Here is a 27,343-nt window from a genome sequence, read left to right on the forward strand (position 1 = left end):
GAACCCAAGAGGGTCATCAGCTAAGCAATAAATTGAGCTGGTCACCACAATTGAAGATCCAGGGCCCGGTTTTTCAAAAGTAATCCACTAGGATTTTGGATAAGGGATTGGATCAAATCTTGAAAATGGGTTTTTTCAAAAGAAAAAAACGGATTACCTAATCGGATTAGATCACGTCATCCAATCTTGGTTTTGATCCGGATCAAACCTTTAGTTTGGGTTTTTTAGACCTTTTTTGTAGGATCTGGATCACTTTGATCCAAAAAACCTGGATTAAACTGATCCTATCAGAAGGGTAGATTTAATGCCCGAAATGTAATGAAAACTTAAAAAATGTATTAAATAAAACTATCTCAAATGAGCGGACTGCTTAAAGAGGATGGTTAAAGGGGTGTTGTTTTTCTTGTTTTTATTATTATTTATTATTATTTTAATAATTATAAAATTCTTTGTTTTCATTTCAAATAAAAATAAAGTTATATTGACCATGTTATTCTACTCTCTACATATCTATAGTTCTACATTGTGATGTCCTATCCTGTTTGAGCACTGGTTATCCAGATTTAGTGATCCTGAAAAGTTCCTATCCAGATCAGATTGATCCAATCCGATGTTGCTTTGAAAAACTGGTTCAAAAAGTAAGCTGGATTACATGATCACGGATCGCAAAAACAGGATTACTAAATCCGGATCAATTTTATCCGGATTAAACCATTTGAAAAACTGGGCCCAGGTGATTTGTCAAACTGTAATCCTTTAGTCACTGATCAGTGGGTTGTTTCTAGATCAGATATAGTTGCAGCTGGAAGTTATTGAGAATTATTTATAAAATTTACCATTTATTGTATTCTTTAACGTCTACCCCTACTCCAACCCTAAAACACAAGTCACAGTACTGTAAAATATTGTTATAGTCATAAAAAAAATGCTGCTATATTACCGTGCATATTGCACTTCCAGCTGCCCGTGTATCCAATCTAGACTTTACCCTGATCAGTGTTCAGCAATTTCCACCTCCTCCTTGCCTCAAGCGGCCAGGTAGACACAAAGTTCAGATGCAGAACCCTCTAAATCCAAACTTTTTTTTTTTTTTTTTTTTTGTAAAGTAGCATTTTTTTTTTTTATTTGGCTCCTATAATTAGGTTCAGATGTATCATTTTGTATACTTTAGATAATTACTTGGGTTTTTAAACAAAGTAGATTTTCTTTTGCGTCAAAACCAGCTAAATCCCCCTATCAGGACAAGACAGTGTATTTAGTTGAAACATGAGTAAAGATACAATTAGTAATTATGTTACCAAACATAACATTACACAAACCATCTAAAATTAAAATTACATAAATCTGTCAATTAAGTGGCGGTTCATTCTGCTGTGGTAAACCAGGGAAAAAGCAGAAGGAAAGTTGATAAGTGAAATCTGTCACATAAATGCATTAATTATTAACAATAAAAATGACGATCAAATCTTATCATTTTTGATATTTGGAATTTAAATTTAATGCAAGAAGAGCAATGCACACATAGCTAACATTGTAAACTAAGCTTGGTAGATTCAAATATTGTAGTTTAAAACATTGTGAAACATCAATATCTGTGCATTGTCCATTAATATAAAAAGCTTGTCAGACGTTTAGGTAATATGTAGTAGGCTAATATAAATGCATTGTTTTTATGCACTACATTTTTTCTTAAAAAAAAAAAAAAAAAAAAAAAAAAAAAAAAAAAGCTTACATTAGCAAATAAATCAAGTTGTCATTCATTTACACAAGGTGTGTGTGAGATGTAACTAATATATATATATATATATATATATATATATATATATATATATATATATATATATATATATATATATATATTTTTTTTTTTTTTTTTAATTTATTTATTTATTTTTTTGTATAAATGATTCAAGGATTAGCACATTTTTTCTCCTTAGGCAATGATGTTATAAATTTAAAAGAACTGCTGCCTTTTTGGGCACAGCGGTAAAATCTGCATCTGGACAACGCAAGTTACAAAGAACCTAAGAAAAAGCAGAAATTCTTTTGAAAAATGTTACAAAATTACAAGTGACTGTCAAATTATTTAGTTAGAGAAATAAAAAGCAAAACACGTTGATCATCGTTTTGTCATTTATTTGGCCATCAGTTAACTGTCAATTTAAACACAATGGAATGCTTTCTCAAATATGTTTGCTCATTTCAAAACCCAAACCCCACCCAATTTACATTCCCAAACCTACTTCCGTAATCTCAAACATCACCCCTGAAATTCACCCCTCCTAGAAAAATAAAGACAGATAACAGAAGAGTTAACAAATCTCTCTCTCTCCATCTATCACACACACATGCACTCGCACAAGCCTGAACTCTGACATAAGGGGAAAAGACAGATTAAGATTGTTACTATGCCATTTTCTCCTTCCAGTCACAGCGACCACTAGGGCAGAATCAACTGCCATGATACCGACAGTTGAAAGGAAACTTTAGAGAAACAGAAGGCAAAAAGGGTATGGGAAATGAGTTAGTCTTTACAAGATGACAGATTAACCATTTCAGTAACTCTTCTGGAATCTCTGATGGCACCGAATCATGTGCAAGAGGGTGGTCTCAAATCATCTCCCTGGTTAAAAAAAAAAAAAAAAAAAAAAAAAAACTAATAATAATAATAATAATAATAATAATATAAAATTACAAGCCCTTTACAAAGCTAGATTAAAAAATAAAAAAGAAATTAATTCTTCACCATTATGTCTTAACCAATTCAGTAGCAGGTGTTCATAATTTTAAATGCACTGAAAGTCTATAAACAGGGAAGGTACCTTAATTTGGTCTTGGCTAAGTTTTATTAGCACTACAGTAGCAGCCCAGTATAATAGGTTTTTCCCCCCATGACAATCAATAGAAAGCCCATCTGCCCTGAAACCTTCAACATTCATATAAAATTAAGAAAATAACTGAATTCCCAGAGAGAGTATTACCAGAATTAAAATGGCAAACTTAACTGAACCATCAGGCCAGTATAAAAAAAAAAGGCAGTAAAACATTACCAATACAAAAAAATAAAATAGACTTAATGCCAAATGAAACTGTAAAATAAAACAAAGTTGTTGCGGGCAGAGAGGTACTTCTGGACTTGACTAGGGTGGCAATGTACTGGCTGACATGAGACCCTGTAATGCATGTTGGCTGTAGGATTAGTAAGGAAAAGCATCAGTGTTCACAGGCAGGCAGGTTGAAAGATGTGGTGGTCAAGGGGTTTTCTCATCTTTTACCCCTGGTCCTTACAACTCATCATGTCCCTCTTCCACATCTGAATCATCTTCCTCTGCATCATCAAGATCCAAATCCTTTGGAAAGAGCAAGATATTATTTTGAAACACGTTTAAAAACTTCACTTATGCAACATTGAATTACTGCCCATATTAATAACTACCAGAGTCCATGACTTCATTTTAGACAACAAATCTGCCATGCCACAAACACATAACCAATTACTCCTCCACAAAAACAAGCAAAAACAACAGGAGACATTCGAGGAGAGAGATTTGTTGCAACCGGCAGTGGCAGAGTGCTTTTCACATAGCTGGGATACTTGGACTAGCTTGTGCTGACTGACTGAGACCAGTCACTAGTGGGGAGGGGGGGACTGTTGTGTTGGGCATTAGTGACTAATAATATTCTTAAAATTAGCCTTCCAAGAAGTGGGACGAATTTGATTTCTGTGATCCTACTTTGGACCAAAACCTTTTGATAACCATTCAGTTTAAACATTCTGGTCAGAGTTAAAGAATAGACCCAGCGAGTAAGAAATTAAGTATTGGTCTTTTAAGAATAAAAACAGAAAACCGGGCAGATAGTGAGGAACCGTGGAAAGAATGCCATAAATGTCTGAAAGACAAGTGGTTTTAGTTAGACAAAGTATTTACTAATTAATACAAAACTACGGCACTTGATTGTTAACAAAAATATTTGATATTTAGTGCAATATGGGGCAATCAGTTCTTCGTACTAAGAAATGGTTTAAGATCTTTGACATTATAATGTCTTTTAAGGAGTTGAAGCTTAAAATTCTCATCTCAATAGAAATAAATCTTAAATTGAGATGCTTTCCATTTCAATGAAGTTAAGCAAAATCAAGATAACTTGTATTAGAGTTTTATGGCTTGCTGAACTTATCCAAAAACTCAAATTTCAATGTGTACAAACTGAAAATAATAATAATAATAATAATAATAATAATAATAAACAAAAGGGCAAAAAAAAAAAAAAAAACGAATTAAACTAATGTATAAATAGGAAGTCATTCATCCGGGCAGGTAAAGAGGGACAGTGGAAAGAATGCCATAAATGTCTGAAAGACTAGTGGTTTTAGTTAGACAAAGTATTTACTAATTAATACAAAACTACGGCACTTGATTGTTAAAAATATTTGATAGGCAGATAAAGATATCGGTTCGAGCTTGAAATAAAGGCTCTATTTAACAGAAAGATTTGCAGCAGGGTCCACCCCCTGTATAAGAGAACCAGAGTCAGCAGTGCCAATGAGACAGACAGCAGACAAGCATGCAGTTCAAAGCATAACCATAAACATTTAATACTACTAGCCATTCATCTAACAAATGAAAACATTTATGTATTAAACTGGTTAACAACGAGACACACACAGAGCAATAAATCTATACATACATCTGCTTCCTCATCCTCTTCATCTCCAACTGGTGCCCCACCTTCTTTTCCTCCACTCTCCAAAAATTTTGTGAAACCATCTAGTGTTCTCTCACCATTGTAGTCAATTACCTACATATTGAAGGAAGACAACATGCTTAAATCAGTTTTTGCATTTGTAATCAACATGTTTTACAATTTTGCCTCATTTCTTTAAAAAGGTAATATGAACAGAGGAGGTCTTGAATATTAGATCCACATTGTACCTCAAACTCACCATCCAGCCTAGTAGAAAATTCACTTGGTCAGTAACGTTTTGATCCATTTGCATGAGTATAAGCTATATTTGAGTAATTGTAAATCTGGACAATAATAATAATAATAATAATTGAGGAGACTGTTTGGTTATGCTTCCAAAGGCTTAAACCCAGAACTGCTACAGGCACACTAGCAATACACTAAACTAAGCAAACAAAACTGCTGCCCACCTCATACAGAGCATACTGATATCACATGAGGAACTGCACTGAAATATGGTCTTAAATATTATAAAAATACTTCCTACATTCTTGACAATTGCCAACCTCACTAACATTATTAGTGGTGTTCCTCATAGGAAATAAAGCCGTTTAGATTAGTTTAGTTGCTCTCATTTATGACAGACACACACCTGAAAGAATTCCAAGAATCTAAAAAAATACAGCATTCTCTGTAGCTTTCTATCACGTAGAACTGTGGTACATACAAGTGAACAGTTTTCCAGACTTATGCAGAAGACCTGAACATAATATTTCTTTATTTAAATTAACATGCCATACATAAAAAAAATAAATAAATGAAAATGTCTGGCAAGCCCTCACCTTACGTTCATCACCAGCAGGGAAGAATTTGAGTGTGGGGAAGCTATGCACTTTGACAGCTTCAATTTCGTTAGCTGTGGAATCCATCTTGGCCACAACAATGTTTGCATTGTCTTTAAATTTCTCACCCAACTGATCCCAGATAGGGGCTAATTGCTTACAATGACCACACCATGGGGCATCTGGATAAAGGACAAGCAAAAGAAATGCATAAAGGTTGGTTCTTGTTAAACATTTGCATAACCTTTTGAGATATAGATTTATTAGTCCTTGTAATGACAAGATCATGATTCATTAAGACTTTCAGTGGTTGAAAAGCACTTTTCTTTGCGGTTTCAATGCTACCACATTTGATGAAAGAAATGACTGGACTATAAAATGTCCCACTATAGCAACTTTAAGGATGAAGAGAAAAAAAAGCTTTCTAAGTGAGATTTATGTGCATGCCCATGCCAAGATGGAGAGAATACTCTAACAGTTTACAATGGCCAGGCTTTTGGCAGGGACAATTAAGATTACAACTCAAAACATAAATACAATTTGAAGAAAAGTTCTCTCATTGAGCATTCCAACTACTGCAGACAAGAGCATCGGTCCTACAATTGGTACTCTGAAGACTGAATTGTTTACTTGTTCTTTTAAAAAGTACATCAACACAAATCATAATATATAATGGTTTTAGATGGTTTAAGTGCTAGTCTAAATTCCAACATGCTATTTTATAGGAAAGGTTTACTAGCCTTGGTCTTCAAAAAATATTAATGTGTACCCTAGAGTACAAAAAAAAAAAGAAAAAAAAAAAGCCACAGCTCTAAAATAAACCTTCAATTTTGCTTTAGAACTAAAGAGTTTATTGTACTGCATTCAATACCATCTTCTCAAGCAATGGACTAGTTCAAGTTTATGGTAATCAGAATGGTACTAATTTCAATTATCCGACACCCACAATGTCTAAAACTCGCCATGCTGCTTTCACCAGCTTCCATTAAAAGTTTGATTTTCAGCTACTTTGACCATCCATTCACAACTCCACCGGAGAGAGGCAAATCATTTAAATTGGAAGAACCAATAACATTCAAAGCTAAAGAACTTGTATAAAAACCAAAAGGTACTTTAAGACAGATACAAAATACTTACAAAACTCTACAAAGACATTATTAGCAGGATTGAAGGCAACCTCTTCAAAGTTTTTTCCCACCAAGACCTTGACAGGATTTTTATCCCAGTCTTCAGGAATGTCCTGACTCATCAGATGAGGCTAAAGACAAAAATGCACAAGTCATACCAGAGATAAAATTGAGCATTTTTTTTGTTTAAATTGAACCTTTGTTTGAATGAGCAGTTGCCAAATTTGAGAAAAATGGGGATATGGATCAGTCACCTTTAATGTCCCTTCTACGAAGGATGTGCAGAAGCTGATTATGTTCTCTGCTGTTATTTCAGAAGATTCTGGTTTGTATTTGGTCATTTCTTCCTCAAGGGTGATAAGGCGGATGACCGGGCATTCTTCCTTCTTAAGGCCAAAGAACTCTAAAATTCTCTGATTATCATCCACATCACTGTCAATGAAGATGAAGAGAATCTGTGGGGAAAGTGAATTTAGGTCAAACTGAAATGCAATAAGGAAATGTACAATGTTACAACAACAACAGATGCACTTACTTTGCCTTTAAAACCCTCTGCTGCCTTCTTAAATTGGTCCATCTTATCCTGGAAGTCTTTGGCTGCTTTAGGCACAAACATTAGGATATGGGACTTGATGTCACCTCCAAAGATTTTGGGAGCAGTCTGCAGTGAAGAAATAAGAATCTTAGAATGAATCGTTTTCCCATACAGCTGCAAACTAACTTCAAATAGTTCACTCATGTTCTATACTACAGGTTTGTGTTTTTTTTTTTTTTTTTTTTTTTTTTTTTAAATCAATAGACAGAAATGACACCAAAACTAAAATCCTACCTGCTCTGTGAACTCGATGACCAGGGGAAGCTGGTTGGCCTTGATGAAGTTCAGTAAACTTTCTTTGCTGACCTCTCCATCGAAAGTATTTCGACCCTCATCAAACTGAAAGACAAAAAGTATAACTTATTAGTGGCTGCAACAGTGGATATTTGTTCAGCATGACATGGAGTGGCCAATGATGACACTCAATGTAGTTGCTGTCTTTGAAAAAAGGCAAAAAGGGCAATGCATTTGAGCATCAGTTGTAACACCCTGCCAACACAAACCTTTTTTTTGACACAAAAGTTTAACCCTGTACTAAAATAAAGTAAAACAATATCCACCCACAGTAAAATAAAAAAAAAATCAAAAAATCAATGATTCAACTAATGAATCATTCAAACTGCTTTAAACAACCAAAAAGTGTTATATTACTCAATTGTAAAACTTTTTTTTTTTGAGTTTAGTTTTTCCAGAGGTTAAAAAGACAAGTTACCTTAAAAGATTCATTCACATCTCAATTTAGTGCAATATGGGGCAATCAGTTTTTCGTACTAAGAAATGATTCACGATCTTTGACATTAAAATGTCTTTTAAGGAGTTGAAGCTTAAAATTCTCATCTCAATAGAAAGCATCTCAAATTAAGATTCATTACTATTTCAATGAAGTTAAGCAAATCAAGATAACTTGTATTAGAGTTTTATGGCTTGCTGACAATGAACTCATCCAAAATCTCAAATTTCAATGTGTACAAACTGAATAATAATAATAATAATAATAATAATAAATGTTTGTACTAGGTTTTGTGAAAAAAAAAAAGATGTCTTACTAATACACTTGACTAATTATAGATGCACAGATTGCAATTTTCTAGAACATTCCAAATTTCTTGCAAGTGTGATCTGCCAATATCAATTTAAACTATTATTGACAGCATAAACAAAAATATACTTATTGCATTATTAAAAACATTGCACTTATTTTATAAATCGTTTTCTGAAATGTTTATTTTTGTTCTGATAAACTACTGACAACTTAAACATGACTAATATTTTCTAGATCTCTGGAAGCAATAACGACTGTGACAGATTATTTTACTTGCTCAGTAAAATGTTAAACTTACTTTTTTTAACCTGACAGTTTTAACGTCAATTCTTGCTGTCCGTTAAGCTGCATCACAGAGTCTAGTCTCGAGTTTAAGAAAACAATCTGGGTTGATGCTCCAGTAGGCTTGCATTTATTTATTAGGTAGCTCATACGGTTGAGGAAAGGCAACTCAGCTTTGAAAGTTACCAAAAGGGGTGCATACTCCAAGGATTTTTAAAAATAAAGTTTTAGGGGTTTTTACAGTAGGAGAACAGTAATGCATATAGACAGTGTGGAACAGAGATGAGGGAGAATTGGCATAGAAGCTCGAGGTGCGAGTCAAACACGGGTAGCCATGGAGTGCCATGTGTTGACACACCAACCACTAGGCTATGGATGTCGAGCCCTCATACAAACAAAATTAGTTTGACCATTTGAGCAGACAGTTGCATTTTTGTAGCCTGCTGGAGGTTATTTTGCAGGGTTCTTAAAGTGCTCCTCCTGTTCCTTCTTGCACCAAAGGCTGAGGTAGCGACTCTACTGCGGAGTTGTTGCCTTCCTACGGCCTCCTCCACATCTCAAAGTACTGGCTTGTCTCCTGGTGGCACCTCTATGCTCTGGATACTACACTGAAAGTAGGCTTGGGCGGTGTCCAAATTTTGAGACCGTCAAACCGCCTCCATATTTTACCCCGGTATCCGGTATTACCGGCGTAATAAAAAAAATTATGACGTAAGGCTCAGACAGCGTCACCAAACTGTTGGCTTGAGCCTAAACCATTCAGAAACTGAATACCTTCTATGCGACCTTAGGCAGAGAGAGAGAGAGAGAGAGAGAGAGAGAGAGAGAGAGAGAGAGAGAGAGAGAGAGAGAGAGAGAGAGAGAGAGAGAGAGAGAGAGAGAGAGAGAGACAGAGAGACTTTCTCTGTCTTACACAAACACACACACATCTCTCCCGCGATTTATTCAGAAATTTACTCCCACACCGTAAGAAATCTGGCCGGCTCCCGCGGGAATGCAGAGAGCTGTAATCGGGCCATAAAAATTATACCCGATAGGTCCCGAGTCCGACACGTACATTTTGATTGACAGCTTTATAAAGCCCGAGCCCTTACAGCTCTAATGCATTTTTTCAAGAATGAGTCATTTATATGTTTTAACAGCATTTATTCGTAACAAACGTAGACTATATCCCACTTGAAAGTTGAAACAAAGAAATAAAATAAGTCCTCTGTAACATCGTAACATCTCTATAGGTCTACATGCACTTAGCCTTTAAATTGGCCAACACACCAATGAAAAGAAATCTTGCTTAACAAATCAAATAAACTCTAAATGATGACGGGTATTTTGGCAGTAACTAAATTGAAGCTGAATATTAAAAGAATAATGCCACCATTAGTCTGTATACTCTGTCTACATTATGATTATATGGTTTAATTAATATTTATTTATAATTTAAAACCCTTTACTCACCAAGATTAGGCTACGTGTGTTTGTGGAGGAACATTTAAAGTCCACTGGCTTTAGCGCAGTCTTGCGCTCATGTGCGTCCAGCAGCTGAACACTGTTTCACTGCTACTGCTACAGGCCGAGATGCAGAGTTCTGATCTGGCTGATTTTGCAAGTTTTAGGTAGGATTGTTTATTCATCTTATACCAGTCAGGAACATCCATTTAATTTTCCATGACCGTAGTTTCAGGGTAGCGAGTGGCCTCGTCATTTTACCTGTCAGCTTGCGGTTTAGGGCTCTACCGTAATACGCAGTGTATGAGCGACCGCGAAATACCTGCGGCTGGAATAACCGCTCTTTCTGACTGGCTTGACCGCCGTCAAAATTATCTTTTTTACTACTTCGTCATAATTTGCTTCACCTTTGCAGGGATGGATTTTAATGCAGGGATTTGGATTTTTTCGGGTCTCGCCGGGTTCGGGCAAAGATCTTCAGCTCTAATGCAGACCTCTCGTTCATATTAACCACGTCTCCCTTCTGTTCAGTCTAAACTGCCAAACTGCAGGACACTTTGAAGTAGGGCTGCACGATATTGGAAAAAATTGACATTGCGATATTTTTTTCCCCTGCGATATATATTGCGATATTATATATATATATATATATATATATATATATATATATATATATATATATATATATATATATATATATATATATATTACTTAAAACTAGGGCTGTGACGGTCACCATGACAACCGCGTCACCGTGGTCATTGCCACCTCGGTTGTCCATTGCCACCGGCCGTAGTACGTGACGTCACGCACTTTAAAACACAAATTACTGTTATGTTGCCAAGTATTACATATCTGTTAGAATATAACATTAGGCACGATTCAGCAAGTTCAAGTTCAACCATGAATCTTGTTAGAAAACGAACTCTTACATCTGGGAACATTTTGGATTTGTGCCGAACTAGAAAGGTGAACGAATCAATTTGGATTAAGCTTTTTGTATGGGGGTTTTAAGTTAAGTGTGTTTTAATATTCACTGCTGAGTGCTGAGAGTCCAAACACTGAGGAGCAAATCCATCGATACGCAGATCCACGGGTCCCGAACCATGCAAGCTAGTGGCGATTGACGGCGAGGGAAAAAAAAGCCATGTAGGCTTAATCAACTCCTGTCTTCTAAACGCAGAAGCCCAGCTCAGCCAGGCATGGCAGAGGCATTTGCAAAAATGGCCAGATACAAAAGAGAAAGTGATAAATGGAAGACATTGACGAGAAATTGAGCATAGGCTATTTGGTAACTACTTAAGAACGCGCCGCTCCGCAGAGTAGAGAAACCTGCGTTGCGAGAAATGCGGGCGGCGGAACAGAAGGAGAAGCCCTCTATCGCATGGTTGTGAAAAAGTACCCTGTTTGTGCATTTTTCGCTACAAGCACACCGTCTGACAGTGTATTGCTGGAAACATTATAACCCCATTCTTCACTTAAACCGGACAAAGTCAACATGTTAGTTTTTCTGGCAAAAAATTTAAAATATGACAACAAAAGGTGGAGAGAAACTACGCTGTTTTTTTAAACATCTGACTTATATTGTTACTAATATTTTCTTTTTACGTATAATTATTAATATTTATATTATTATTACACTGATAAGTAAAGTGCCATTTAGACTTTTTGTTAAGTTCTTAAAAATGTAACGTTTAATTGTTATTATTATACAGTTTCAAGCAGTTAAAGTAATGTAATATTTAACTACAATATTTATAAACAGTTTTGTGTTGTTTTATTAACGAAAGTTCAAAAATAAACATGTAAGTTTGTACGGATGTTTTATTTATTAATATTAAATTTGGTTATTCCTTAATTTTTACATAAAAGGTAAATTAACTTAGGTAGGCTACATTATTTGTTGATGTACGAGATCGAGGAACATGTTTGCCAGTAAATAATGTTCGCACCACTTAAAAAACAAAACAAATGAATAACTTGCGAAAAGGATGCAATAAAAAATGCAAGCGCTTAATCATTCTTCACAATCGGATTCGTACGTGCAATAAGCCGAGGCTATATTGCGCCGAAAAGAACAAGCCCTAGAGAGAGAGAGAGAACTAATACTAGTTAATATTAATGATTATAAACACGAACTGCGTTGTATGATAAACGCATTACAATTATGTCGTGATCTTTGCTGAAGAACTGATATGTTATCGCCGTCTCCCCAGCCAGGTTTTCATCTGCTTTTTTCCCCTTCTTCTGGATACAAACAATAAAGTATCAGCGCCAGACCAGTGGTTTAAATTATATTTTACTCTCCTGATTTCTTTTCTTTTCATTAAAAAATAAATAAATGTTTAAAGTTTTGTATTGCATAGCCTATATATTTTTAAAGATTATCATTCAGCCTACCTGCAGCGCATGAGGTTGTGTGCTGGGCAAATCCCCTTTACTCATGCTACCCATTTCATTTATGACACTGTAAACTTGACTTGGCAATCTTTAAACTCAAAAGGTGTTTTTAACTTGAGACTGCATGCTTCTGCATAATGTGATGTTTCTTATTACAACTGTTAGCGGTGTCAAAATGAAAGCAAACATTAAAAAGGGTTTTGTTTTATCAATTGTATAGTTTAGTTTTAATAATAGCTAATGTATATAATAAATTATAATATCGATTATTGTGTAGACTACAATGTTCAACAAAACAATTTTATTAGGTTACTCTAATAGACCAAATCCCTAACTGAAAAACGAATGTGAAAATGACAGGCAGTTGCGTCTTTGCTAAAATTAATTTAACGACAAATTTATTTTGCTTTTTTCCCCTTTAGAGATCAAAAGAGCTGTATTTAAAGAATTATTTAACGAAAACATGAATTGAATGCCCAGTTCTTTCCCGTGTGAGTTTAGTGCGCCTCCGCCGCGTCTGCGTTTTTAAGGTTACAGGTGCACCCTGACCTGACGCGGGGACCAGATCTCTGTATTGCTTTAATTTCTCAATTTTCATAACTGCATTGCATTTTCATATGGTAAAATATCAAAATTTATGTTCTGAAAGTAGTAGGAATGACGGGAGTGTTAGTAAATAACAGAAAGAACTTTCACTTTTGAGTGAACTTCTGTCACGTGTTATTTTAGTATGATAAAATAAACAAAAATAGTAATGCAGAAAAGTATTTTTCGCTCTGCCAAGTCTTCTCTGTTGCTGTATAGAGAAGCAGCCTGCTCAGTCTCCTTACCCCGGCCCCACCCCGCCCACCGACTCCTGAACGTCTCACTCACTAACTCACTCACTCACGCGGGCATGCAGTGCGGTCTCATGAGGAAACGCAGCTTTTTGATATAATGTTTTTCTTGTTCCCAAATACAAATAATTTATCAAGTATTGTTTGAAATAAGTATTCGTAAAAACACGCTATTCCTGCTTTTCCGAATACCGCATTCCGGTTCGGCTCCACCCATAATATATATATAATTTTTTTTTTTTTTTTTTTTTTGCATCGCACCCTCCTGCGATGTGACTATCGCGGATGCGCACATCGCGATTTCGATGCTGAAACGATATATCGTGCAGCCCTACTTTGAAGCGCGACTCGTCACGTCACGTCTCCCTGTCCCTCTCTCCCTCTCCCCCTCCCTCTTCCTCTATCTCTCTCCTCCACACTGTCCCGTGATGACAACCACACACACACGTTTTTTAGGCCTTAAATAAAGGATATTTAATACTTTATGACGGTATAACGGTATTGAAACTGACACCGTTGCTATTTTTAGATCCCGCGGTATACCATAATACCGTAATATCGCCCAAGCCTAACTGAAAGACACAAATCTTCTTGCCACAGCTCACATTGATGGGCCATCCTGGATGAATTGCACTACCTGAGCCACTTGTGTGGGTTGCGGACTCGATCTTGAAGCTACCGCTAGAGTAAAAGTACCACCAGCATTCAAAAGTGACCTAAACATCTGCCAGAAAGCATAGGAACTAAGAACTGGTCAGTGGTCACTAGGGCTTTAACGTTACACGATATGAAATCGAAATCGCGACACTCAGATCTACGATCCTGTGTCGGGGTGGGATAAGGGAGAATCGCGACACACCCCGTGACTACCTTTCCAATGTCACACCTGCATGCAAAAGTTGAGCTAATTAACACTTTCGTTCGACATTACGAGCACTGCTCCGTTTAAGCCCTCGCAATATTTAGCTGGGAGAGCTCGCACGGAGCTCTTAGTAAGGGACCGTCTGAATGTGTCCGGAATATCAAAAACAAAACCAACTTAACCCTGCTTGACAACTGACAATGCCAGAAACATTGCCAATGCTGTCAAAGCGGACGGATTTTCAGCGCATATACAATGATTTGCTCACACTGTTAATGTGGCTGCGCAGAGAGGGATGGGCGTTCACCAGAGGTCCCGACTCCTTTACAGAGTAAGGAAAGTTGTCATGATTTTTCACTGCAATGTTGACATGGTGTTTAAGAATTTTCAACTCCCTTAAATCAAACGAGTTTGGTATTCTTGAGAGAAACAAGTTGTTTATTTGTTTAATGTTTACTTGATTTGTGGTTTGCAGCACAGGCATTAAGCCTCAGTGTGAAACAGTAGCCAAAAGGTAAGTAAATTATACAGCGCAAATTTCTGTAACCGTGCTGTGCGCTTTCTGTTTGAACTTTTGGGAGTGTTGACTGACAGGTGCGCTACGCGTGAGGTCAGAAAACACGAAACTTTTAGTTAAGATGAACACAGTTTCTATAGTTACACTTTATTTAGAGATAAAGGTATATGGCTCTGCATATAATCACTCTTGCTGGAGTTTATAGCCGTTTCGCTTTACTTCAGGACGCATTAATGCCGATCTGAAGGTCTAATCGCGGTTTTAAGTTATCCAGAGCTGTATGAATGTACAAATCTTGAATATCACAATAGAATTAAATATTACAATTGTAACAGACAGCAACACTTTTGCACAATCGATACCCAGCTGATTCAGTCGTTTCATAAGAGGACCGCGCCTCTTTTTTTCCTTGTCAACATAAAGGCAGTGAGGTGCGCCTTGTTTTCGGCCCCTTGTTTAACTGCAAGGCATACTTGTTGTCGTCTTTTCATCACGCAGCGCACTTGAACCGCGAGAGAGAGAGAGAGAGAGAGAGAGGAAACCATATAGGCTAGATCAGGACATACTTTAAAATAATGATTTCTATTAAAAATGTAAAAGGTTTTGTTATTATAATAATAACAGCGGGGCATTAAATAAATGCTTATTTTCCGTGGAGCGGGCAATTTGAGGAAGTCTGCGATTTTTATTTGACGAGAAAAAAAAAAAAAAAAAAAAAAAAATGATGATTGGAAAAAAAAGCCTATGCCGGTTATTAAGAATCAGTCAGTATTTTCGTTTTGTAATATAAATTAATTTAAGTGAAAATAATTTAGGGCAGTCCTATTTATTTTATCCATTTTATTTAGATTATTCTGCTCTTCTGTGCTAAACACTGCAGGTGCGTGAAGATGCTCTGTTGTTCTGTTCCGCTATTAATATGCTAACATATTAAATATTGCATTTTAAAATACTGATTTATTTTTATGTGTCAGACGCAAAATAAGACGCGTCAATTTGTTTAATATAAAATTAATAGTAATGACCAGTTAACCGTTAATAACCGATTAATGAGCAGCGTTTGTCGGTTAGCAAAATTAACGAAATGAGCATCCCTATAGCTATTTAATTTACTTTTTCAATGTAAGAAACTTGATTGAAAAAGAATTTTCAACATGCTTGAACCATCTACACAATGGAGTTTAGTTCTGTTTGGTTTTTCAATAGTATTTTGTTACAAAGAAAACAAGTGATATAGCTTTGGCTATTTATTTATTTTATATATGGCTATTTATATTGTTAATAATTTGCATAATTAATATTGTTCTTTGATGTTTAGTTCATAAAGATTTTTCAAATGTTATTTAATAAAAAATAGTTTACAAAATTTTTTTTCCCCACCCTACACGAAAAAAAAAATAAAATAAAAAAATCGTGATACGAACCGAATCTTGGGTCAAAAATAGTCATACGAACCAAATCGTGGGTTCGGTGCATCATTACAGCCCTAGTTGTCACCATCTCTAGAACCACTCCTTTATATGGGGGCGTCTTGCCAAGTGCCTGTAATTTCCACCTCATTTGCACAGCAGCATATGAAATTGATGGTCAATCAGTTTTGCCTTCTAAGTGGGTAGTTTGATTGCATAGAAGTTTGATTAAGTGCATGTTTAAGCGATTTCTTGGTGTGGATATCCATATCGAAGGACATGCATGATAATGTTTGCTTTTAGTACAGATGGCGAAATGGGTAACTTATGCAAAATATATCAAGGCTAACTGTGTACTTAATGCAAAATCTTTTAAAATAAGCTAAAAAAAAAAAAATATTAACAACCACCTTACTTAAAGCCTCAGACAACCTTTGCACAAAATGTATGCAATCCGCTTGTTAAGCGGTGACGTGTTTGTGACGCATCTATACCGTTTCCGGGTCCAAGCCGCCATTCATTTGAGTGGAGAAATCGTTCGTTTATGATCGTGTTTTATTCCTATCACACATTAAAGTTAATTTTATATAAAGTCAGTGTACACAACAATCTCAGGGCTTGCTGCATAAGAAATACCAAGAATTTAACAATTTATAAAAAAATTAATCACTTTCTGGCCATCGGGTATTAGGCATGGACATATATATTGCGATTGTGATTTTCGAAAGTATTAAATCGCTTTGTAAACATTTATCATTACCATTTCATGAGTCTCCCCATTCAGTGCTTGATATCTGGGTCGTAGGTGGATAAGATCAGTTACTTATTATTCAATTTAACTACTCAAAGAGTTTTCATTTTATGTTGATGCGCTGGAACAAATATGCAGACTTTGTAGCGAGCATCTCAATAATTAGTTTGAGTTCTCTCATGCTTCTGACAGAGTTTGTGTTCTGAGGTAATTTGGGAACACATTCAGTGCTGCTAATAGTTTATAAAGCCAGTCCTGCTCGTAGTCAAATTATTCGATAAAACGACCAACATACAGTAAAACTAATATTCAAAAAAAGTTCTAAAAATTGGCTATAAAGTATAGCATATATACACACACACGTTTCGCTACACCCATGCTATAATAATGTTTTGTTTAATTAAATGTTGTAATAAATGCCCTTAAATCATGTAGCAGTGTTGACTGTGAACAACAATTGTTTGAGATGTTGTAAGTTATGTTGTCTTTTTTACAGAAGCTTTATTCAGATGCAAGTGCAGTGATAGAAGGCATCAGAGCTGAACATCACTGCGATCCATCTTTTTCCACATTATTTGATAATTTACAATTTATATTTAGTCTGCATATAAAATTAATGCTTAGCTTAGATCAGTGATCATTATGCAAACATCATGCAGTGCATCAGCTTATTCTTATAGTTTACATTCTTTGATTGAAGCGCTGTATTTTAGTCATTGCATTGTCATTAATTTGACATTCAATAAGCAATTGTTGCTTGCTTTTTACGATCTTACAAGAGTTTTATTTAAAGAAACCTTCGAGAGGATGCTTTAATTTTGAATCTAAAATAAAAAAAAAACTAATTATCAGTTAATTGATCATTCATTTAAATTATCATTTATCACAGGATTTTGTGGAAATGCAAATCCATATTTTAAAATAAGTTAAGCAAGGTCACACTACATTCTGAATCAGTTTCAGATCCGTAGCCAATTTGTTGTTTGACATTGTAGCTCTTTCATCTTCAAAGTCAAAGCTTTAAATTACGTGAGGTAATAATGCTTTGGCACAAACACTTTCCATACAATACTCTTGCAGCTCAAATAAAAAGTATCACTAAAACACTTCATAGGAAAAAAAAAACAATAAAAGAAATTTTACCAGTATTTTCCAATTAATTGGTCAATGGTGCTTTTACTAAAAAAAAAAGAAAAATGAAGTTGTTGCCTGTGTGAATTTTTGATTTTAGCAGCAAAAATAATTTTGAAGATTTACTTGCATTACTGTGCAAATGGGGTTAATGAAAAATGAGTGCATGATTACATAATGTATTCAAAAGGTCAAGGCAGATATTTGCTGTCTGCTTGAACCAGCAGGAACCAGAAATCTAAATTCATTGCGCATGCAAGCAAAAACCAATAATAGTAAAATGGCAGCATTGCCAAATGACACCATTATAAAAAGTCAGCAAGATCACCTTACGTTGTTACCAAATACTACCATCCAGAGAGAAACATTAGCTCTTTGCCTCCTTTCACAGTACCTTCATTACAGCACCGAAGCCAAAACCAAAAGGGCCAGTTGTAACACCATATTAGCCACACTGCTAAAACCAATTAAATAATCTTCTGCAAGTTATCCAGCAGAGTTTACAAAATGTAGAAATGTGTGTACCTTCTTAAAAAGCACAACACTATCCTTGGCAACTTCAAACTTTGCAAAGACTGAATCATCAGAAGTGATTCCAAAGGGGATGTCATCCACAGCCTCTGCGGTTTTAATGAAGGCCTTAGAATCTTCTGATTCAACATCCTGCAAAGACACAAAAAAAAAAAAAAAAAAAAAAAAAAAAAAAAAAAGTTAAATCAAACAAATACAATTTAAAAATCCCTGAACAACACAAATGAATTTTACCTTAAAAAATCCAATTACTGCAACCTCGTTATCAGCAATAATTGACTCTGCTTGCATGACATCATTTAAAGTAGTGGCTGCGGGTCCAGTTCGTTTTTTCAGCCAGCTGACGATGTCCTCAGCCTGTCGACCAGCTGCAGAGAGCACATGATAGTTAGTCAATCCTGCTGTAACTACGGAACAACATTTAGAATTGTGCATCTATAGAGATACCCTTGTTCGGTGAAGGCTAAAAGTTTAAATGGAGATCAGCTATATTTAAAAAGCATTTATTTCCTAAAACAACTTGAGCTTTAAAAAGCTTAAGATTATATCATTAAATAAAGAATAAATCTAATCCAATTTCTCCTTCCACGTATTATGACCACAGGGCAAGACTGATGTGTCACTCTGAATGATGTCACAGTTTCAAAGGTAGTCTTAATTGCGCTCAAACCAGTCTGAACTGAGCAAAACAATGTACAACTGGAACTACAGATGTGTCACCAGCGATTCAGTCTATTATGAAGTACGAGTTCTTTAGAGATAGTTACAGAACTCCTTATAGAACCGTTCCATCATGATAAAAACTAATAAAGACTAAACTTCTGAATCTTGAATCCAGTTTTCAAATTGGAGTTTGTGATCACCTAGGGTAAATCAGTAAGAAAAACAGGCTGCAAAACATAAAAATAAAATAAAATAAAAAAAACCCTCATAAACAAGTAAATCAAACACTGCTAAATTATAATATATAGCAGGGGGTCTCCAACCTGTATTAGTCCAAGATCCCAAACCTCAGCCTTGCTGTAGGGCAAGATCTACCCATCAAAATGAATAAATAAAAAGCTATATTTTCATTTGCATTTCCAGCTTGAGAACTAAGTAAAAGCACTAGCTTAACCCTTTTTAATCAATGCAACCAAGAAAATAGACGATGATGCTCCTGGATGGAGAGATTGAAGGACCTTTACCATCATTCTTAGAATTGATATTAAAATATAAACCAGTAACTGCAGCTTTGAGCAATATTTTGCAGCATGGAGCACAATTGAGCACTTACGAGATTACATCACAGAACCCCTGAACCACAGTAGCTCTAACAAGAACCCTGACAAGTGCAAAATTGGTGATTGGAGGGTAGAGGCGACATGTATCCAGAGCTCCTTTACAGGAGTAATTGGCCCTATGAACAAGTCTGTGGTTCTGGTTAAAGGTGTTGAACTTTCAGCAAATCCCACAGACAGAATGCAGAAGTATAAATGTTCACAATGCTGTGGCTACATGCAAAGTATGTCCCATGAAGTATGCATGCAATGTGTGAATTAATTTAAGTAATGTGCAAGTTGAATGCACATTTTGGAGAAGTGCATTAAAATTTAATTGATTGATGGAAACACCAATTTTAAAAAGGCACGCATTAAAAAAATGCTTTAAAAAAAAAAAAAAAAAAAAAAAAAAAAGTAGGATAAACTTTATTCGATAAGGTGTATAAAATACGATAGAAACAAATTTCAGTTTTGCATTAAAAAAAAGGTAAAGTACTTTGTTACGAGAGATCATAGGATAAACATGTGTAAACGGACAAACCAGCAGACAGAGCACACTAGATAACATCTGACATTGTTTGGTCATTCTTAAACACCTTTAGTTTTAGTATTGGGCGTTTTATTTTATAAATGACCTCCAGAACAGTCTGGTTCGTCTATTTTCCGCGTCTCATGGCTTCAAATGCCACCATGTGTTTGTTGCATGTCGGCATTGTCTTCTGAAGTGAAAATCATATAATTTATGAAGAAAAATATATATATATATATATATATATATATATATATATATATATATATATATATATATATATATATATATATATATATATATATATATATATATATATACACACACACGTATATAAAAAAAAAAATCCACGCAGCTTTTTACAACTGTAAATTGTTTTTATTGTTAATATCTGGCACCAATTAATCATGAAGTGACGATTTTATTTATTTGCATATTTTATGTGATATTCCAGTATTGCACAAATTCACATTTTTTGGATGGAAACAAAGCTATATAGACCATTTCAGTCACAAAAAGAACAAAGTCATGAGAATGGTTTGTCCTTTTTTAAATAATTTGCTTAAATTCACCGACTTTAGGCAGTGGCGTGTACTGTACTTTGATTGATGGGATTATTACTCGTTCTAAAAACTATTTCATTACCTCTTGAAGTTGAAAATGTCATATCAGCCTCTACCACTTGGTCAAAAAAGGCAGACGCCTTTTTTAACCTGATCAACATGTGAAAGTGGGAAATTTAAACATTTCCACTGAACGTTGTGCTAAGGTTATCTGCATTCTTGTTTAGTCTTTTTTTTTTTGTAGAAACAATGCAGTAGCCTATTTTATGCAATTTAATGCAATTACATCTGAAATAACTTCAAACTTACAGCTGATTCACAACTTTTTCCAAATGAGAAAAAAATAAATAAATAAAATAAAAAAAAAATGTCACATTACAATACTTTTCATTATACTTAAACCATTTAAATATTTAAATACTTTAAATGTAAACTTGCGCATTAACTCAAGCAGTTATGTTTTTCCATGCTGACTGTCCGTTTCTCTGATGCAGTGGTGGTGTTTTTTTTTTTAAATATATTAGTCATATTTGCTATAACTATTTATGAAAACATCAAGTTCAGCTGGAGAAAGAAATACTGATCTCTTTTTTTCAGTTGTTGCCATGGTGCCTCGTAATATCTGCACTCCATTGATAATGCCTTTTTATACATGCAGTGTGCGCGCTTAACTCTGAATTAGCCAATTTGATTTGGGTCAATCAACTTCAAATACACCATTCTGAAACCGACATTGCTGAGTTTTTAAAATCTCTTAGTGAGTCAACTCAAGTTCAATTTTCAACTCCAAGTTGGTTGAACCTCCTTACTGAAACAGGTCCATGGTATATTACAATCCCTTACGTCCAATGCTCTCAATTAATTGTGGACAATTAATTATTTCTAGAATATCAAAATAGACTGTAGGTTTTAGATCCTATCCGGCACCCAAACACTGGAAAAGGCTTTCTGCACTGTTTGGGAGGCAGATACTCTTGTCAGTTTAAAAATAGTCTAAAAGACAGCTTTTTGCATTAGCATGTACAATACACAAATGCGTAACTTGAAAATCTAAATGGTCTTAAGGAGTATTATGTTGCATAAGGTTAGGTAGGGTAACCAGAGCAGGGAACACATGGCAAAAACACATTATAATATGAATAGCATCAACACTATTCATTATTCATTCAAGTATGTTACACCTTATCCCTAGGTCTACATAAATTTGGATCCAACCAATATCCCAAGCAAATGGTTGTCGTGGTCCAGGATGAGTGGAGTGCGAGAATTCCTGCAAAAGAGCACAGTGGCAGACAAGTCTCCACATTAGCCACGTTTCCACTATCGCGCCTAAAGCGAGCGAGCCAGGGCGAGCCAAGGCCAGTGTCGTTTCCACAGTCACTTTCGGGGTTTAATCGGGCCAAAGCGGGGCTTTCTTGGGGCCAGCGGCCGGCCTTTTTCAGGTCGCCGAATACCTTGGGCCAAGGAGGGCCAGCTGGGGCTTCGGGGCGGAGTGAAAGGAGAGGCGGGTAGTTTTCTGATCGCACATGAGCCAAACAAATAAATAAGGGAAAGAAAACATCTGGCCTTATAGTCTGGGGTCTTTTTGCATACAATCACCCTTATGTTTCCCTTTTAAATGTAAGGCTGCTGCATAAAATAAAGTAGTTTTAATTTATAGTGACGTTCTTTGCTGCGTCCTCTATGTTTCAATAGCGCATAATAATCATTACACCATATTAAAAATACAGCAGACAAAGTTTTTCGAGAGTTTGTCAAGTTTAAAAGGTGTGTTTGTGCGCGTTTAAATGCCTGTTTGTGTGTGAGACAGAGGAAAAGAGAGCTCCCTTCACACCTCTGTTGATGCCGCGAGCGGGCAGATATTGAGATAATACACAATATAAATACAACAGAAAGACATAAATTTTATCAAATTACATGCCCACTTTCGTAGACTTTAAACAATATAGTGTTATATCTTGATAAAATAGCCTAAGCTATATTGAAATATAATTTAAAGAATTACAAATATCGGATATATATAAAAATCACATTAAATAAATAAACCAATATAAAATAAACAAAAGCTAGTTATAACAATGTAGGTAGCCTATATACAATACATAAATCAAACCGTTTTAAAGCCACATATAGCCTAACTTTCATTTTACAAAGACCTATCTGAAAAAAAAGACTTTAGATATTTTCTAAAAACAATAAACACCGGAGAAGGTTTGAAATATTATTTATAAAGTATTTGGATACGATGATATTAATCAAATCCCGCAAACAGAGCAATATTTGGTTGAGTGAAAGCAGAATCTACCCTATACCTTTTTTTCTGTCACTCAGTCCTGCTTAAAACGCATTGGGGAAAAGCCCAAACACAAAATGTGTTCTATATCCTCAAACAACTGTTTATGTTTTTATATGATGTGGTTAAATTTATAAATGAAACTTTAAATGAAGAGCTTCAGTAAATAGCTGCTGAGCGCAACAAATATGGCTATATTTTATTAGGCTACTCGCTCTTCTTGTGCCGGAAACACGTAATAAGACATGCTAGATCGAGTTGTAAAGGAGAATTTCTGTGGCTTTATACGATGGACGGGTGCGCTCACTGTGATGGGTCCATTAGTGGCGAGAGCAATGCACAATGCCAACAGTCGGTCGGCGAGTAAACAAATGTAATGAATGGAAATACACAGGTCTGTGCGTATAGACATTTCATGTATGCTGTACAGTAACGTGTAATTTGTTTTTTTCGGTTGTCTTCATTTTAATGGTTTCGTTTCGAGATGATTCTATGGTATGCTTTATCTGCCTCATTCCCGCTGGAGTGGGCGGGTTGTGACGTTTGATTCGGGGATGTTCTGTGGGCGGTGTTTGCGTGACGCGCTGTGAGCTACTAGCCCAACAGTGGAAACACGACATGATTTCGGCCTCATTTCTCAACCTCCCAGGCTATTGGCCCGGCCCGATTAAAGCCCTGGCTCGCACTGGCCCGATAGTGGAAATGCGGCTATTGATCCCAGGGCCTAGCCTGAACGCCCACTGTTGACCTACTCCGCTTTGCTCCACAACGTACGTCCATCTTTTTCGAGCCTTCGGCACCCAAGCTGCAACTGTTCACAAGACAGTGCCGTGTGTACCTGTCGCACTGAGACTATTTGCATTTATAAATATTACTATAGAACAAATGTACTTCGTTTGTAATGCTGTTTCTTCGGATGCTACATGAAGCAAAACTGGTCAAAACCATTGAATATAGTTCCTTTTAGGTGTAGGTTAACAAGATTAAACAAAACAATTATAAATCAGTTTAATTTAAGTGAGTGACACCTGGTTGACATGTTCATTGACTCGTGTTGAGTCACTATTCATAATAATTTTTTTAATTTAATTTGATAATGTAGGGCTGCACAGTGGAGCAGAGGGTAGCACGTTCACCTCACAGCAAGGAAGCTGGTTCGAGCCTCGGCTGGGTAGGTTTGAGTTTCTGTGTGGAGTTTGCATGTTCTCCCCATGTTCACGTGGGTTTCCTCCAGGTGCTCCAGTTTCCCCCACAAGCAAGACCCATGTTTTCACACAATTACCATATTGATTACTAAAATGTAAAGTCCCATTAAGATGCTGAAATCAAATTAAGACCAAGTTATTCTTAGAACTTCACCGAGACAGTCATTAGTATTTACAATTTGAAACAGAACATGCCATATCAGTTTATACTATTACTACTGCTACTAATCATCATCATCATCATCATCATCATAATTTTTTGGAAAGCTGTGCTTCCTGGATAAATGGTTGCAAAACAAAAAATAGGTTTACGCACCTTATGTTTATGTACACATTGTATTTTATATATAGTTCTAGTCAAAAGTTTGAAAACATGAATGGGCAAGTGTCCTTTTGACTTGTACTGTACTATAATATGCATATAAGGTTTTTGTCATTACATTAATATACATAATAGTCTATATGTGTAAAGTCTTTAAAATTTAATTTGTAGAGGCTGGTCTGCTGGAGTAAAATGGTAAAAAATTGCCTTGGAGAGCGGCCCACAGGCAACATGAGGAACTACAAATTGATTGATAGACCTTTTTTTTTTTACAAACAGTAAAGACACACAGGGCTGCCACATACTGAAATGACATCCACATCTTCTGCAGTTAGCACTCGAAGTCTTAATACAATAGGCAGACAAATTACCTTACCGACTTGATTTACGGTGTACTGTAAAAGCATAACTACTGCTCCATTTCACTAAATTAAAATAAGTCAGAACGAAAACAAGCTTGGCTACTCAATATGGTAGAAGGAATATTATTACCTTTCATTAATATTATTTTATACACAAACACACCACCACAAAATTTAAAAAGCTGAAGTCTAGCAGGTCACAGATCAATGTAACAGAAGTAACATGTAACATTGTGTACAAAAAAGTGTGTCGAATATATCTTACCAGAATACTCCTTAGGGTTCCCTTTCTCTCCTCCCTTGAAGAACTTGATGGTGGGATACCCACGAACACCAAACTCCTGAGCAAGTTCTGATTCTTCTGTAGCATCTACCTTAGCTAGTCTGATATCTGAGCCTTCAGCTTTTAGCATTCCAGCTGCTTTGGAATATTCAGGGGCCAAGGCCTTGCAGTGTCCGCACCATGGTGCATCTGCAATAAGCAAAATACGGTCAATAAAATTTCACATTTAATAATCCCTGCAAGTTAGGGGCTTAATACCATTCACTCTTAAAACTAACCATAGCTCTGTGCAATGGCCTAAATTAGCTTAACTCATAGCACTTGTATGGTATTGGTGTTTTTATTGCTTCTCTTATCCAATACATTTTTACAGACGTTTCTCTTGCCTTATTTCGATGTTTTTATATTCTGTCTTTTTATTTTTACCTTGTCTTATGTACAGCACTTTGGTCAGTCTTGTGACTGATTTTAAATGTGCTTTATAAATAAAATGAACTTGAATTTCACACATACCCCACATTTTTTTAGCTTTGGAAAATACGATGTGCGTGTTAAATTACTTCACTAGATTTTAGAAAAAAAATCAGTGTGGTGAACATGGTTTAACTGAAAAAAAAAATACAGTCTTATTCTTCCTCAACAGGTCTCGACTTCAACTCGACTAAATTTTCCATTTTGTTCAAGTTTAAAGTTTGGGCTTACGATGAAAACCTGCATGTATACTGTAATTTCACTTAAATTTTTTTTAAAAATTGAGACATATTGGGAACCAAATTTTTTTATTAATTTTATGTACACGTCAACCTAGCGCTGGGTCCCTAGGAAGTACATCCCATATAGTATCCTCCCACGCAGTTATTATGACGTTGGCACTAGTGATTGGGTAGCACGAAGGTCTTTCAGATTCCTGCACCAGGATATACTTTGAGAGTGACCAATGAGTTCAGCATGGTAACGGAAAACTCAGCAGTACAGTTGCACTGACAACTTAAGAAATCTTTACAGGTTATAAACTATTGTCTGCCGGTGAAACGAAAAAAAAAATGCAGTTTACCCAGTCAAAAAAAGAAAACAAGTGCACATTAATTGCATTGTTTTACCCATTTCCACCAAGAAAAGCTGCTATAAAAGCTTTTTATGAAGCTGCTATTGCTATCGAACGTATACTTTGCAGAGAATTACATTAAACGCAATGGAGTAGTGTATACTATTTTCAAAGTCTCAACACATTTTCGTTGTCAAAAATGCGTTGGAATATTCCATCGCGAACGCTTCTTATAGCTTTCAAAATGCCATTTAAGATACATTTTTTTTGTTATCGCAGAGTTAAGTATTAGTGTTACAAGTGTACAGATCCATAAAAAAAGAATTGCTGCAAGACATGATAACTCTGAATAATAGCTCTTATTTCTTGTAATAGAATGGCTCGATTTGAATTATCCTCATGCACATGCCATGAACATAAACACAGCAAGCCAAACCCCCGTAAAAAGAGAGAAAAAAACTTGCCACTACTTACAAAACTCAACAAGGACATTTGGGTGAGCTTTCAGTGCCTCCTCGAAGTTACTTTTCTTTAATACGAGTACGTCTTCTTCCTCGGCAATTTCAGCCGCGCTCATAGCGGCCAGTGCGCACACAATCAAAAATTTCAACATGTCAGATTTACCCAAAGCGTACCAAAAATTAAGATGTCCGTGAAGGAAAGAAGGTTAACTATTAAACGCGTCAGATTTTCTTCCACCTTTAACAGCTTTGTAGTCCCTTGTATTTTGGGTCTGCCACTAATAACGTGGCAATGTAAGCAGGAAACAGAGGAGGTATGGCTGCGGCGCATGCGCATTTATGAGGCCGAACACAGTTCGTGTTGAATTGTGAGTGGACCGTGCCTCTCCTAGCACCTGGAAGTGAATCCGCCCTTCTCGAATACGAATTAGCAAATGCTACAACGGCGAATGCTCAGCTCATAAAATTTACCTTAACCCTTAATACAGATCACCCCAACTAATATTCATAAGCCAAATATTTGTTCACGTAGGATCATTAACTTTTAATTAGCATTTCTTT

The 27,343-nt window shown here is 35.8% G+C and overlaps 1 protein-coding gene across 1 annotated transcript; it reads right to left on the minus strand.

The window, feature by feature from the left end:
• Nucleotides 1–2,120: 2,120 nt before the first annotated feature.
• p4hb (prolyl 4-hydroxylase, beta polypeptide) lies at nt 2,121–27,093 on the minus strand. Its single transcript, NM_213364.3, is given in 11 exon segments — nt 2,121–3,350; nt 4,690–4,800; nt 5,529–5,710; nt 6,666–6,786; nt 6,910–7,110; nt 7,191–7,316; nt 7,485–7,589; nt 18,452–18,589; nt 18,692–18,825; nt 25,259–25,465; nt 26,796–27,093. Coding segments are annotated over 11 exon segments (1,530 nt in total). The 5' UTR covers nt 26,935–27,093; the 3' UTR covers nt 2,121–3,284.
• Nucleotides 27,094–27,343: the final 250 nt, after the last annotated feature.

Source organism: Danio rerio, chromosome 6, assembly GCF_049306965.1.
Source record: "Danio rerio strain Tuebingen ecotype United States chromosome 6, GRCz12tu, whole genome shotgun sequence".
In the NCBI taxonomy this organism is placed as follows: domain Eukaryota; kingdom Metazoa; phylum Chordata; class Actinopteri; order Cypriniformes; family Danionidae; genus Danio; species Danio rerio.